Here is a 15,930-nt window from a genome sequence, read left to right as displayed (position 1 = left end):
GACTATATGATCTGTAAGGTCAGATACAGCGTCAGCAGTAGATCTGCCCTTCCTAAAGCCGTATTGATTACATGAAAGAAGATTTTCCGATTCTAGATAATTGATAAGTCGATTATTGATTATTCTTTCTAAAATTTTTGATAGTGTTGGGAGGATAGATATGGGTCTATAATTACCAACATCAGCTTTGTCACCAGATTTATGAATTGGAATGATAATGGAATGTTTGAAAGCGTCAGGAAACCTACCAGACCTTAAAGATAGATTACAAATATGAACTATTAGACCCGACAAGAGTTCTTTGTTCTGCTTGACAATTAACCCGGAGATATTGTCCCACCCAGATGATGAATTACATTTTAGATTATTAATCAGTCCCATTACTTCCCTTACATCTGTATCAAGCATAACAAATGAGTTGACCATAGGATTTGTCGGTGTATCAAGGATGTTTGGCTTATATGGGTTGTGGAGGTTATCTTCTAATATTTTATTTGCAAGTTTCCTGCCAACATCGGCAAAAAAAGTATTTATGTTATTTACTGCCTCGTTAGGTGAATCTACTGTGGATATCAGGTCCTGAGCTATAATTTTTTGTTTTTTAAATTGTGTTATGTTGTTGATAACCTTCCAAGTTTGTTTCATATTTGTCGAGCAAGCTTTTTCTAATTCCGTCTTTTGGTGCTGGCGTTTCAGTTTTTTCAACAAATCATTGCAGAAGTTTCTATACCTGTGATAGACAATTTTAACCATTTCATCCTCGATATTTTTTTGACATTTTTTGTGCATTTTGTCTCTGGTTTTAATACATTTTAGGAGACCTGGAGTTATCCAGGGTTTTAAAGGAGTTTTCCTACGTGAAAGAGTAACTACGGTTGTGTTATTTTCGACGATATTAGATATCTTTCTAACTAAAATATCCGAAGCTATGTTACAGTCATCTGACTCCAGAACTGGTTTAAAGTCTGTTGCTTTTAGGTCACTGCTAATACCGGTGTAATTTATTTTTTTAATAGTTTTGGCTGTAATTTTTTGTCTGTTCAGATTAAAGGAGATAAGAGCAGAGTCATGGTCGGTTACACTGTGTGTGACAACAATCGTTGAAGAGGGATGCTTGCTTCGGAGTAAAACATGATCTAAGCAGTTTTCTAGCCTCGTTGGAAAGGTGTGCGCTGGTAGAAGACCATGAGATGCAGTGAGGTCCAGGTAGTTAGGTGCGTGTCTGTCACTGTTATTAAGTTTTATGTCAATGTTTACATCTCCTATTAGAATTACATTACTGTATTTATTTAATTTTTCAAGCACAGAGTCTAGTGATTTTAAAAATAGTTCGGTGTTATAAAAAGATGGTGATCTATATATAGAGACTAATGCAAAACTATTATCAATAGTAGTAACTAAACAGTTTCCTTCAAGAAATTCCGGCTCGTAGTAACTAAAGTTTAAACCTGCTTTAATGTATATAACTATGCCATCATTTTGATTTTTGTTATTCTTAGAAGATAACTGTAAGTAATTGTCAACTTGAGGAATACAAGTATTGGTAGGAGAATTTAGCCAACACTCCGTTAAAACAATAATATCGGGGTTAACATTCATTATGTGCAATGTGGAAAGAAAACTATCGATATTACAAGATATACTACGAATATTTTGTGTTAAAATCTGAAACTTGTTTGAGTGCTCTTTTAGAACTTTGCAGCAGTCCTCAGGAACACAAATGTATGAGTTCGAGACGGTAATCTCATCTATATTATTAGTTATTGTTGAAATTATATCATCCATTTATAACGGTGAAACAAACACAAGACCTTTTGTGTGGAATGTCACAATGATTAATTGGTACAAGAAAAGCAAAAAGCTGGTAAAAAACTAACTGTTTAGGTGTTGATTGAGATAAGCAGTTTATTTTTGTCCGTGATTGTGTGATTTGTGTGATAATATTTAAATATAAATGTTGAAGTTTAATCAAAATTGTACATAAAATAAAAGGTTTAAGTGTTATGGTTTTAACTATACATAGTGCATGCATTTTTAAAAAGGTTAAGATAATTAAGTAATTGCTAGAAACTAGTCAGTTATTTGCAGATTTCAATTTGCACAAATCTTGCTCCGTAGTGATACGAATGTAAGGAGTGCCCTCTTTCTTGCGAAGAAATATTTTGCCATTATTGATCCAACAGTAGTCGTAAGCATTCGTTTTTGCGTAGTCACGTGCCAGAAAGTGTAGTTTTTTCAATTTTGGTGTGAGACTTTCAGATATGAAAACGGGTTTCGGCGGCATGGTTGGGTGGACACATTTAACTTATCTTTGCGTTCTTTGTTGAATGACTTATATGACTGGAGAAATTTCTCCTTCGTCAGCACGCTCGTAAACTCAGCAATTATAGGTTTCGAATCAGATTTGGTACTCATTTTGAAGACATCTCGCAGGTCTGACGGCTGAATAGGAACATTTATAGTTTCACCGATTTTCCGTACTGTGTTTATCAGATCGATTTTTGATTCTTGTTTATCCAGAGAAGCGTTTCGAATTTCGATACTAGATGAGCGAAGGGCGCGCTCTAGATAATCAATTTTATCTTCAAGTGATTGAATGTGTGACATGTTTGCCTTCCGTTCAAGTTCCAGATGATTCATTCTTTCCAATAGGTCATCATACTGCTTAGAAATGAATTCCACAGATGCCTGAATTGAGACATTTTGTTCTTTGATATCCTTTACCGTAGACAACAGAGACTCAAATTTTTTATCTTGTATTTTTTGCCATTGAGTGAACATGTTTTTCATTTCCGTTAGTAAAGATGTTTGGTCGTCGTCGTGTTTACGTTTGTTACGACAGATAATATTCAACATATTTTTCTCAATTGGGTCAGGCGTAGTGCATTTATTCAAGTTTGGTTCTGAGCCCGCATGCTGTAGGGTAAGCGGAGAGTGTGGAGGCGTTCGCTTCAATTAACTCATTTTATGGATTTGATAGGTCAAATAAATTAAAAAAAGATTGTGTTGCTGCCAGGGGAATCGAACTCGTGTTCAACGCTTTGTGAAGCGGTCTCTTTCCGACCGAGCTATTCGACTTCTTGGCTTTGGAAGCGAAATAGGTAATCGTACTTTAGACGCAATGACGTATTAGAACGTCGGTGTGGATTGTTGATTGACTGGTTTGTAATTTTGTTACTGAGCACTGATTTGATTACCCACGATATTATTTTATAACTGATACCTTATTTAAGCTTTTAAAGTGGGATTTATATACATCACTGTGACCATTAGAAGTAATCACAACTAGTAATAATAACTTTTATGTATTTTAAGCACTTTAGACACCACAATACTTTTTTTAACCGGAGCGTTATAAGAATACGTGTTACCGCTATGGCGCCACTTAAGTATATAAATTAGTTACAAGGAACTCTTATGAAGACGCACGAATAGATAACATAGACATAGTCAAGGTTTTAGCGTGTATTGTTATGAAGACGCTCCGAATCCCATGACGCACTCCATGATAAAAACCACGCCCGCGCCCGCGTCGCTGTCCTGTAGCCGGAGGTATGTCTACAGGATGTTAGCCATTTAATTTTGTCTTGCTAGCGTTTGCTCTAAGATCGTCCAATAGGTTTGACGTATCAGTTGGTGAACATCCTCTTCTTCTTCTTCCTTGCCTTATCCTTATTTAGGGTCGGCTTTGTTTGTCATGTCACGCCATTTTACCCTATCCTCTGTCATATCCTCATTCACTCCACACTCTCTCATATTTTCTTTCACGCAATCAAGCCACGTCTTTCTTGGTCTTCCTCTCTTGCGCCTTCCTTCGGGTCTCATTTCCAACACTTTCTTTGTAACATAATCATCTTCTCTTCTCATGACATGCCCAAACCAAGAAAGACGATGGCTTTTCATCTTGTCCACTATAGGAGCCACTTTCATACTTCCCCTTATATACTCATTTCGTATTCTATCTTTTCTTGTAACCCCACACATCCATCTCAACATTCGCATCTCTGTCACATGCATCCTTTTCTCATCGCATACTTTGGTTGCCCAGCACTCAGCCCCATACAACATCACCGGCCTTATGACGCTTTTATATATTTTGCCTTTGATCTTAATTGGCATCTTGCGATCACACGTCGTGCCGGTGAGTTGTTTCCATTTCATCCATCCCGCATTCATTCGTCTCGTCACATCCCTGTCAATACTTCCATCACTCTGTAGAAGGGAGCCGAGGTATCGGAAATCCTCACCTACTGCCAGTGGCGAGGTACCCAGAGATATCGACGCAGCTGAAGTAGGCCCTCCGAATTGACAGAACATATATTCTGTTTTGGTCCTACTCAGTCTCAATCCCACACTCTCTAGGGTATCTCGCCACTGGTTCAGTTGCACCTGTACTTCATCCCCACTCTCATCGACAAGCACGATGTCGTCTGCAAAGAGCATGCACCAGGGCGCCTCCTTCTGAATTGCAGATGTTAATGCATCCATTACCAATAAAAATAGAAAAAAAAAAGTTGTTGAACATCCCTGGAGGTCATATTTATAACAACTTGGCTGTAATCCTGGAAGAGATAAGCAGAAGAAACACGAAATAGAGAGACAGACAGACAGAAATAATTCGATAACAGGTACCTAGTGCAAATAATTAATTAGCATAGTAGGTACCTATTTATAATATAATTTGTGACAACACATCCTACCTTTATGTTTTAAAGCACACCGATAACCTTACCACAACTCTTCATATATGTTCTAAACTCATCACTTGTAAACGTCAATGTATGTTCCAAAATCCCAATCCTAGTTGACGTATTGTAACTTGGTCCCAATGTAACGTGACCCCTCATCCCAGCACTAAGTGTAAAGCACAGCACTTGTCACACAGGGGTCTGATGCCGCTGGGCAGTACCCTACCGTCCAACCTGCCGTCTCCACTGTCAGCAAGAAGGATTCCCCCCGAGAGCCCGCGGCCTCTGCGCCGGCAACACAGCATCGCCAAGCCGGCCTCCTTGTACGTATCGCACTGTCTTGTCTATGGCATGAATGAGGTGGAGGAGAACTGGCTGGAAAGAGTGTTGTAACGCGCGCGGGTGTAGAAATAGCAAAGGTGGGAGTAGGAAGGAGGATAGATAGAGCAACGATAAGAATGAGATAGCATTACGCGATTGTTTCTTTATCCGCGCGCGTTATAATTTATTTTAATTAGGAATAATTATATTCTTAATTTGTCCGCCAGTATACTGGTATTTTCGTAAAAGAATGTTCCAACTGCAGATTTTCCTCCCAAAAGTTGCGATTCCTATCACTTTAGCACCAACAATTCAATATAGTAGTGGTTTAGTACGGGCTGGAGAAAGGCTTGATAGATTCCCTTCCCTATTCTCTATGTCTGCATGGTAGAATGCTTCGGATTATGTGTTTGCAAAGTAGAATGAGATTTTAGAAACCACATAAAGTTATGCTATTGACATCTTTGCTCTGCTTATGTCGCTTTAAGACAGTCACAACACATTTTATAGCAACCTCTGGACTGCCGCTATGTTTATCATAGACTCATTGTCTTTACTGCGTAATGAGCTCACTATGTCAAAAGTATATTTTATAGTGGGTATTTCGAGTATATGGTAAAAGTAGTGAGGTGGGGGTGCTGGGGCAGTAGCTGACTCTTGACCTGGTTGCTTGCAGCCTCCTGACAGAGCTCTACATAGGCGAGGACTGAAGACCGCACGCAAAGAAGAACACAAGCTTTCACAAACAACACTTTAGCTAAATGTATATAACGTCTAAAATAGCATGCGAGGCTGTCTCGCTGCAAACGAGATGGTGATACGCATGAGTATACTAATCAAGTAATGTCACGGGAGCAATTAAATGCATTTCTGCTTTTTTAATTAGATTTAATCGCCATTTTGGTTGTCACTGACCAATGGGGACTTAGTAAAGCTAAAAAAGATGGCGCCACTTGCAACTTGCTTACAGCTCTGTTGTGATTGGTAGTTGAAGCAGCCTTTTTATTCATAATTTATCTGATTGGCTGAGAGGTTGCGATAGTGCTGCCAAAAGTATTCCAACTCCCGTCTCCATTGTAAGTAATTTAATTAGTCAGTAGCCCATTAGGCAGTATTTATGGCTTATAATACATATAAGAGTAATATATTATGAAATATTATCACATTAGTTAGTAATGTAACAAAAAGCTTTAACACAGACTTATGGTAATGTAGGAGTAAGCATATATGTAGAATGTTTTGTACTTAAGCACTTATTGCTGAATAAATAAAGTTGAAAGTATCTCGTGTTTGTTTGTCTGTAGTTGCATGGCACCTCCTTTGTTTTAGAGCACGCAGCATGATCATGATTGTTTGTATTTAACACATTATTTTTAAGGAAAGTAAGTAACTTCTAGTCTCTTCAAAATTGGATCATTGCCCAATTTGTATAACATACTCGGTAGGGGAACCCGGGGTAAGATGGGGTCACGGGGTAAGACGGGACCCCCCACATATATGCAAAACTATACATCTTAGGAATGTGAGTAATGAGTCAATAGAAAGGCTTAAATGATTGACCTTTAGTGCGCCAGTGACAGCAGGTGTGAGCGCATGAGTTTTTTGTGTAAGCTCAATTGTTTGTTTTTGCGTAGTGTCCATGTTATTTTTGACCGGTAGAAACAACGTCACAACACAGTAACTAAAACAGTGGTATTTTTGGTAATTGTGTGGTTTTATTTAAGGTTTGGTACGCTTTGTTTAAATATCGGCAAAATCACTTTAACATTGAAAGTATTTTTTTTATGAATTATTTTTATAAAAAATATAACGTGGGGCAAGACGGGGTATTTTTGGAGGGGCAAGATAGGGTACGGAACTGGCTTGGTTAAGTTTTTTTTTTCTCCAACTCGATATTTGACATTGTAGAAGGCTCTAAAAGGGCTACAGGGAAGTTGGCTAAAAAGACAAAGCAGATACTGCCTACGAAGAAGAATAACAACGTAGATGACTGTGTCTACCTCTACTGTGAGGATATCAACAGTCCTACTTTAAATCTAAGGAAAACTGGGTCCGATCTCAAAGGTGCAGGCGTTGGGCTCACACTGCAGGTGCTGGTGTTGACGATAAAACACAGAAGAAGTGTTGTTTGTCTGTTTTGTGCCCCACATAGTATATTTACCCCATCTTACCCCGTACACGGGGCAAGATGGTTTATTTCCCATTTTTAACATTTCTTAAAATAAGTCAATTGTAATGATTACTTTTTTGGCAAAAGCTGTGCCAAAGTGTTCGTCATTAAGTTCTTAATGAGCCATAAATAATTAATAACGTAGTGGTTATAAAAACCTGTTGTTTTTTATATTTTCCCTTAGCGACCCCGTCTTACCCCGGGTTCCCCTATAATATTTTATGCTATATTACATATTTATAAATTATTCCCTATTATGTACTAGGCCTAAACCCTTCCTTCATTGGAAGGAGACCCGTGCCCCAGCAGTGGGGACGTAATGGGTCGTGATGATGATGTACTGATTTAAATATTTGAAATATGTATTAGATGTTTATTTCGTTGTGGTTTGACATAATCATACTAAAGTATTTGTTGTGGCGCAATCCCCATTAATATGAATCATTCTAATTCGATCGCAATGAATCGTTCACTCTCATTACAGGACAAATACATACCTACAAAAGATTCATGTAATATTCCATCTGGTCTGGGTAATTCGATCAACATTATTGCATACTTACATCATTCGCTATACATATTTTTTATCAAAGTATTTTCATTATCATTGATTCTTTCTAGATCAGTTCTAGACGCTGTAAAATTCCATAGAATGGTTTAACACTTATTTTGCTTACATTTTGTCGTGGCTTTACAATGCACAACACAACCCTTCACGGTCCGTTTCTACCTACATGAAATCTAACCTGAATAGGTATATATGCGGATAAACTAAACTCCGTTATTTTGAAGATTATACCAAAGTTCATACTCCGCATCGATTAAACCAACTCTCTCATGAATTCAATATCATGCGCATACATAGATGATCAGATTTTCCTGATTTCAATACTATCAGCCACAACCATCATTACTCTTCTTCCTCAACCAAACATAGGTAACACTCAATCAGCCACAACCAATCATTCTAGTCTTCACAACCACACATAACTCTCACCTCTCTCCTCCCCCCTCCTCCCCGCCTCGCTTGCTAACCCCCCCTGCCCCGCAGGGAGGCGGGGTCGCCGCCCGCGTCGCCGGCCGTCGCGCGACGCAACCGCGACGACGACGTGTTCCTGCGACTTGCCGGCGCGACGACGGCTGATGCCGCGCCGCCTAGAGGCGTTGTGAAGGAGTTTGCTGCTAAGGTGTGTGGGTTTTTGTTGTTTTAAATGCAATTCGTAGAAATGGATTCGATGAATAGCCGTTGTTTAGCTACGCTATTTACCTACAAAGATAATGATTGTACAGAAATGAGGATTAACTGCCAGTCTATCTACCGATGACTGGTAGTTACTTTCATATTTTTCGTAGACACATTTTAAGTTATAACCTGTCAAAATCGTATGAAAGTAAGTACCAGTCAACGTATACACAGTTATTGTAACTGGCAGGAAATCAAACTTATCTTTAACCCGCAACGTTGACCAGATGCTTTTACGACGGCTAAGTCCATTTAAACGCATCTCCTTTGAAGTTGCTCCGCGCATGCCATCACCCCCTTCGCTTGCATAGGTACCATGACCATATTTAACATGTATCCTTGTATTCCAGCGTGTGAGCGGCGGCGGCGTGTCGCCGGGCGGCGCGTGGCTGCAGTGCACGCACGTGGCGACGGGCCACGCCGGCGCCGCGCTCTGTCTCGCCGCGTCGCGCCGCGCGCTCTATAGCGCTGGCGTTGGTAAGTACTGGACCAACCACCTATGTTTACATCAATGACTAGAGAGTAGTCCAAGGGCTGTTCCGAATACATAGACAGAACCCGGGCTACATACTTAATTACATAGCTTACACCCGTTTCGTCAATACAACAAGCCACGCAACCTAGAGACGCTCATGGATTGGCCATTTATTGCGCCGGGCGCTCTGTCTCGCCGCGTCGCGCCGCGCGCTCTATAGCGCTGGGGTTGGTGAGTACTGGACCAAAATGGCGGCTTTAACTACCTAGATACTCATAAATGACAAAAGAGCAGTGCAAGAGTGTCAATGTTCCGAATACATAAACAGAAACCGGGCTATACATATACCAAGATAGTTTACACCCGTTTCGTCAGTGGACCAAAATGGCCTCCTATATCTATCTACCTTTTCATCAATGACAAGAGAGCAGTCCAATCGCTGTTCCGAATGGACAGAAACCGAGCTACATACCTAACTAAGTACATAGCTTACACCCGTATCGTCAGTACAAAAAGCCTCGCAACATAGAGACTCATGGATTGGCAATTTATTGCACGCACGTGGCGACGGGGCACGCCGACGCCGCTCTCTGTCTCGCCGCGTCGCGCCGCGCGCTGTATAGCGCTGGGGTTGGTGAGTAATGGAACTAAAATGGCGCCCTTTAACTACCTAGATAGTCATGAATGACAAGAGAGCAGTCCAAGCGCTGTTCCGAATATATGGACAGAAACCGGGATATATACCTACTTGCAAAGCTTACACCCGTATCGTCAGTGCATCAAGCGACATTTTAAGGGAAACCAGCAAGAGACCCTCACGGATTGCCCATTTATTATGCACCAGGAGATGTTTTTAGTGTCTTGCAAGCTTCAGATGGATTACTTTATAAGCTGTTCAGCAGTAAACTGGTAGAGACCCCTATAGACTTTTGATTGATACCTACCTTAATTCCATTGCACAACAGAAAAAGTCCTTACGAAATACTGAGCAATCTCCATCTTCTGACGATCTATGTCAAACTCAACTGTCTAACCTCAACATCTCTCCTCCAGACCGCACAGTCCGCGGCTGGGACATGTCAGCCGGCGCGGAGGCGTGGCGCGGCTGGTGCGGCGGCGCGGTGGCGGCGCTGGCGGCCGACAGCGACCTGCTGCTGGCCGCTGCCGGCGCCGCTGTCCGCCTGTTCGACACTAGGACGCGGAGCCCGCTCACTACACTATGGTGAGTCTAACATTACAGCTTTATCGTTGAACGTCCAAATTGAGCCGTTTTTCTTCGCATTCTCCGATCTAAGCAGGTTATGAATGGTGCGGCGCCGCTGTCCGCCTGTTTGATACTAGGACGCGTAGCCCGCTCACTACTCTATGGTGAGTTAATTACTATATATATATAGACTTAGATGTACAGCTGTAGTATGCAGCGTTACTATTGAACGTCCAATTTGTCCCGTTTTTCTTCGCTATGTCCGATCTAACTATAATGTTTATTAATGGAAGAACTAAATTAAAAAATTAAGGTTATGAATGGTGCGGCGCCGCTTTCCGGCTGTCCCACACCCACTCACTACTTTTAGAGCAGTACCCACTAGCCAAGCCAAGCTAGGTGTATGGTATGCGTATACGTATGCATTGCATACACTCCTTACACTGTTTGAAAAGCCTACCTTAGGCGAACCTCGTAGGATATCTAACTAATAAACATGTATTTGCATTCCCAGGTCATCAGGCACGACAGGGGCAAACGCGCCGGCGCGCGGCGCGGCGGGCGAGGTGGCGGTCACGGCGCTGGCACTCGCGCCCGGCACGCACAGATTGTATACTGCTGCGGGGGATAAGCTGCGGCTTTGGGATCTGCGCATGTGAGTTATTAACTGTTGTATGATCGTGGTAACATCATCGAAACTAAGCTGCTAAACATACCTGGTAGGTTAAACTTAACTGATGTACCACACCACATTTAAATTTGCTCTACGACATATGCATCACCACAATATCGAAAGAAAAATGTATCCGTTGTAAAATTAATAGGTACGTTTTTAACTAAAGTCAACTATGAGCTCTCAGAGCTTCAAATTGTCAGCTGCATGCCAAGGCATGTATCTAAATTAATAGCAAAGCAGCAGCAGCAGTTTTTGAAGCCGCCCCCTTCGGCTTAGCCTACCTGTCTTTTTTATCTTCCTCTAACTAACCCCTCGTCTCCTTCCAGGCTCGAATGCGTGTCCAAGATGTGGTCTGGTCACGCGGCGGCGGTGATGTGCCTGGCGGCGGCGGCGCGCGGGGGCGGGGACCTGCTGTGCACCGGCTCCAAGGACCACTACGTGCGCGCCGCCCACTGCGCGCCCACGCACGGTCAGTGGAGTACCACCATACGGTCGAATAGCGTAGTGGTTAGTGGCCCTGACTGCTATGCCGAAGGTCCCGGGTTCGATTCCCGACTGGGGCAGATATTTGTTTAAAGACAGATATTCGTACTGGGGTCTTGGGTGTTGATATTTTTATTTAATATGTAGCATCTATGTATTTGTGTAGATATATCAGTTGTACGATATCCATAACACAGGCTCTGCCTAGCTTGGGGTCGGATGGCCGTGTGTGAGATGTCCCCACATATTTACTATTTATTACCATAGGCTAGAATCAGTGCCGTTTCTTGCGCCCAGTGAAAGCCATATACTGGAAACTTATAAGCGCTTCTTTCTGTATACGGCCTTGCGTTTTTGTGATTCTAGAAGTTATCGAGTTGTATGAAAGGTGCCTATTCAATAGCCTCCATTTGGCGGAACACTAGTTATGGAACCCGTTACAATGTTAGGTTACCTATTATTTTTTTTAGTTGTTTACGAGAAATAAAAAAGTATTTTAAGATGGGACCTTAAGACACTCCCCTCACCCCCATCCATCAGTACTTTGAGTATTTTGTTTTAGAAACCAACCATACAACCACAACAAAATGTATACGTGAATTATTTCCATGTTGCTTCTTCCGGTGATATACAATCGGTTATGCTGTTTCTGACATGACATCTTACAATTCCAGGCAGCTGGGACGTGGGCGCGCGGCGCCTGCTAGAGCCTCCACACTACGACGGCGTGCAGGCGCTGGCGCTGTGCGGGGACACCCTGTACAGTGCCAGCCGAGACTCCAGCCTCAAGCGGTGGTCGCTCACTGATAATTGCTTGACGCATGTAAGTTAGAACATGTCCTAGATTATACTTTGGAGAGACAATCGCTGATGTTACAGTACAGTATAAAGTTTAAAGTCTGAAAAAGTTTACGTTTTCTCGCATTCGAAGCGGCGCCTCTAGCGGCTCTGTCATGAAATTATTGAGCGGAAACGCATACAGATGCCACAATGAAAACATAAACTTTTCCGTCTTAGTAAACTATAAAAAATAAATCTTGTACTGAAGTAGTACTTTCTCAACATCGCCATTTATAAGAACGTAAGTAAGTAAGAGAAGTGACATAGATAGCTAAAATAAAATTCATTAACAGAAATTTGTCCAGCAATTACAACTTTATATGTATAACAAATCGCAAAATGTATTTTTCTGTTTCCAGGGCGTAATGAACGCGCACAAAGGCTGGGTGACCGGCGTGGCCTCCATCGGGGACGACCTGCTGGCGACCTGCGGACGGGACGCCGCCGTGCGCCTGTGGGACGCCCAGCTGCGCCCCGCCGCCCGCGCCGCCGCCGCGCCGCACGCCGCACACGCGCTGGCTAGTCACCCCGACCCGCAGCTCATGACTATTTATACGGCTGGGAAGTTAGTATTAAGTTATTGTTTGTATGATACGACGACTGTATACCATAATGATAGCCGACCTACGATATTAGATGGCATCTGAAGAAGACGACTGTATCTGTATAGATAGATCTACTGTCCGATACTCGTATTACAGGTCCTGTCTAGCTTGGGGTCGGATGGCATGTTTCATTTATGAACGAACGGAAAAAGAGTGAAATAGAATAATAGCGGCATATATAGATAACATTCATATTCAACCCACGCCTAAAAGGCAACGCAATATTGTCTTCTGGTCATGGTCATACTCATAGCGCATATCAAGATACGTGATATTTTCTACTTTGAGTACGGTATTTGAGTCGACACCGTCATTAAGCAATCTTGAAAAAGCCTCGGCCGGCTGTGTAGGTTTTTCCCCTGTTCTTCAGTCTATTTCACTTGCATCTATAACCCTGTCGACATCAGCCATCTAACTCGTTATGTTGCAGCGGCGGCGACGTGCGCGTGTGGCGCGTGGGCAACGAGCGCTGAGCGGCGGGACCGCGGGCTCCTCCCCCGGATCCCACCCGTCCCGGGGATCCCACCCCGCCCCGGGACTGTCCGGGGTGGAGGCTACACCGTGAGTGACTTACTGCACCGCCGTCGCCGCAGCTGCCGCATCATTTGTGTTTTAGATTTTATACTGTTCTTTGCGTCATGAAGTTTTGGAGATTGGTTCAAGTGCATCGGCTGCTCTAAGTCTAAGCCATTCGATTTTAGTTCTGCTGAAATGTGTAGGGTATAAGAAAATATTAGACAGTCAGTACACAAAAAAAACTGGAGTTGATTGGATTTAGCTTAGAGCAGCCGACCTATTGATACTCTATCATCAAAACCTCATGGCAATGGCTTTACCATTTCACAAATCAAGTGTGTTTAATTTACAGTTTTCTTATCACTTTTAGCTTCCATCGCCTCACGTTTCTCTACTAACATTCATAGCTTAGAACATCACTTGCGACGATTCCGCTTCGCTTTTTTATACTTATCTTAATGTTTTTTTAGAACTTGGGATCTCACCTAAAATAATTGTTTATACTGATAGCTTGTATTAGAAGGATTACTTAGATTTATTTACCATGGATCGATTGAAGACTATGCGAATGTATATCAATTTCATCATTTTCATTTACAATAACCAAGACAGGGAGAACAAGAATACATTTTTTTATAAATATCAAAGAGGCAAGATGGCACTCACTAATTGATATCTTAGATCGTTTTACACACATTTGAATCTTGCTGACTGTTAAAAACTTAGAAAAACAAGCTCAGCTAGCTCATACTATTATTATACTCTGTTATAAGGTCCAGCCAAACTGTTCCTTTCAGTCCATAAGTACAACTTCACAAAAGGACAACTTCCCACAATGACCACTTCATACCATCCGATCCCCACCAGTCTAACCATTCCATCTTCCACAGCGACGGTCGCGTCCGTTGCTGGCGCATGCGTCAGCGGTGACAGCCGCCCCCGCCCCCGCCCTCCGCACCGCCCGCCCGCCCCCGCCGCGCCTGGCGGTGACGTCATCACTCTCTCCACTATCTGCCACCAGGTGGCGACACTGTTGCTGGCTGCTTGGTTCCTGGGTCTAGTGCTGCGATGGGTGTTTAGCTAGCGATTGGTGATAGCAGTCGTGTGGGTCTGATAGGTTGGGTAAACTATGAAAGTGACTGTTTTCTGGTAGCGCCTATAATGAAAATAATCATAAAATATTTGACAGAAAACGGAAACTTTTTCAGTTTTGTCAACTACAATAACCGGTACCATGCGGAGTTGCGCACTGATTTATTTAGAGTGAAATCGGGTGTGGATTGGTATTCTTAAATATATAGATTTACCTCAAATTCGAAAGTAAAACAGTCCTGCTAAAATTCCCTACTGAACATTCTAGAACTTAAGTTATATTTTTAAACATTGGGTCGATACCTAATTTATAAAACATAACTATTAGATAGTAAGTTTAACTACGACTGTACGACTATAGTGGAAACAGATGGCCTTAAGCAAATGATAATAATTTATTTCGTTCGTCCAAGAGACTATCAGTTTATTTGTATTGCTACCAGCAGTATTGTAGGTACCCTTATGTATAAAGCCAAGGTCCTTATGCCAAATAATTTCGCACAATATTTTATATACATCGGTAGAATCATATTATACAATGACCATGAAACTTAGTTAGAAAAATGCAAGACACAATTATATGCTTTATTTATAAGTAGAAAATCCAATTCGATGCCTTTTACAACGTAGTGTAGAGTAGAAATCATTTTATCAATTAAATAACTGTGATGGCCACGAGTAGGTATATTTTTATACATTCCTGCGTTACGGGTTCTAGAACGAACAATATTTTATCACAATTTTAATGAATAGTCGCCGTAAATGCAATTTAAATTAAATTTTACTCACCTCTTACCTGTCTGTTTTAATGTAAATGTTAACCAATTATTTAATCAATTTTAATGTATGATATATAAATTTATCAATGAATTTCTTTCTTTTACCTTGAACTTAATCAGTATTATGTAAACTTTTAGATTTTAAGTTAATGTGAAGCTTGCGAGGCTATGAGATGCTAGGAGCTTGAAAAAAGCAATACAAAACATTGTTTCTAATTGATACGTATACTACACGCGAATTTAGGTGAACGCCTAGCGAACTAGTCAGTAGTGAGTATAACGCGTTATATAAAGTAGGAGGTAAATTAATTATAAATTACGAATTGACTGAAACGCGTGTGCACGATATGTATTCTTATACATTATTATGTATTTTATTTGTTTACATAATCTGCCTTCTTTATATTCTCATGATGGTGGGTCGGAAACATATCAAGATATAACACACAAGCTCCGATGTTCATTACTAATGTGAATACTAACATTAGTTAGTAGATAAACACGTACTTGTGGTTTATTTTATTTTAACGATAAATTAGGTGCAAATTGGCTCAATATTTAAATAAAATCTGAAATTCTCGCTCTCTATCTAATGAAAAAATAATTATACAATAGTTTTATGATTTTAACTATAATGTAATGATTTTGTTTTCAACATTGTATGTCTAATAATGATTATGGAAATGAACAAATTGTATGGTTTTATTCATATTTATTAATTTAATATAAACTTATACCCATTATAAAGTTATTTTATTAACTCACCATCTATAATACCCTGAAAAAAGGTGTGGTATTAATTATAAGACCCTTTTCATGTAAGTAAAAACTTTATTAC

The 15,930-nt window shown here is 41.0% G+C and overlaps 1 protein-coding gene across 1 annotated transcript in view; it reads left to right on the top strand.

The window, feature by feature from the left end:
• The window catches only part of LOC105383903 (kinesin-like protein KIF21A), a 30,994-nt gene extending 15,155 nt beyond the window's left edge, over positions 1 to 15,839 (top strand). Inside the window, exons 23-32 of the mRNA XM_048633358.1 lie at positions 4,886 to 5,011; positions 8,231 to 8,366; positions 8,773 to 8,899; positions 9,951 to 10,119; positions 10,616 to 10,756; positions 11,104 to 11,246; positions 11,935 to 12,083; positions 12,460 to 12,665; positions 13,136 to 13,266; positions 14,112 to 15,839. Coding sequence (XP_048489315.1) covers positions 4,886 to 5,011; positions 8,231 to 8,366; positions 8,773 to 8,899; positions 9,951 to 10,119; positions 10,616 to 10,756; positions 11,104 to 11,246; positions 11,935 to 12,083; positions 12,460 to 12,665; positions 13,136 to 13,178 — 1,240 coding nt within the window. The 3' untranslated portion in view covers positions 13,179 to 13,266; positions 14,112 to 15,839. The remainder of the gene's footprint in view (positions 1 to 4,885; positions 5,012 to 8,230; positions 8,367 to 8,772; positions 8,900 to 9,950; positions 10,120 to 10,615; positions 10,757 to 11,103; positions 11,247 to 11,934; positions 12,084 to 12,459; positions 12,666 to 13,135; positions 13,267 to 14,111) is intronic.
• The last annotated feature ends 91 nt before the right edge of the window (positions 15,840 to 15,930 follow it).

The sequence above is a fragment of the Plutella xylostella genome, chromosome 5 (genome assembly GCF_932276165.1).
Source record: "Plutella xylostella chromosome 5, ilPluXylo3.1, whole genome shotgun sequence".
In the NCBI taxonomy this organism is placed as follows: Eukaryota; Metazoa; Arthropoda; class Insecta; order Lepidoptera; family Plutellidae; genus Plutella; species Plutella xylostella.
Note: the sequence above shows the minus strand (reverse complement) of the source record. Positions and strands in the feature narration are given on the sequence as shown.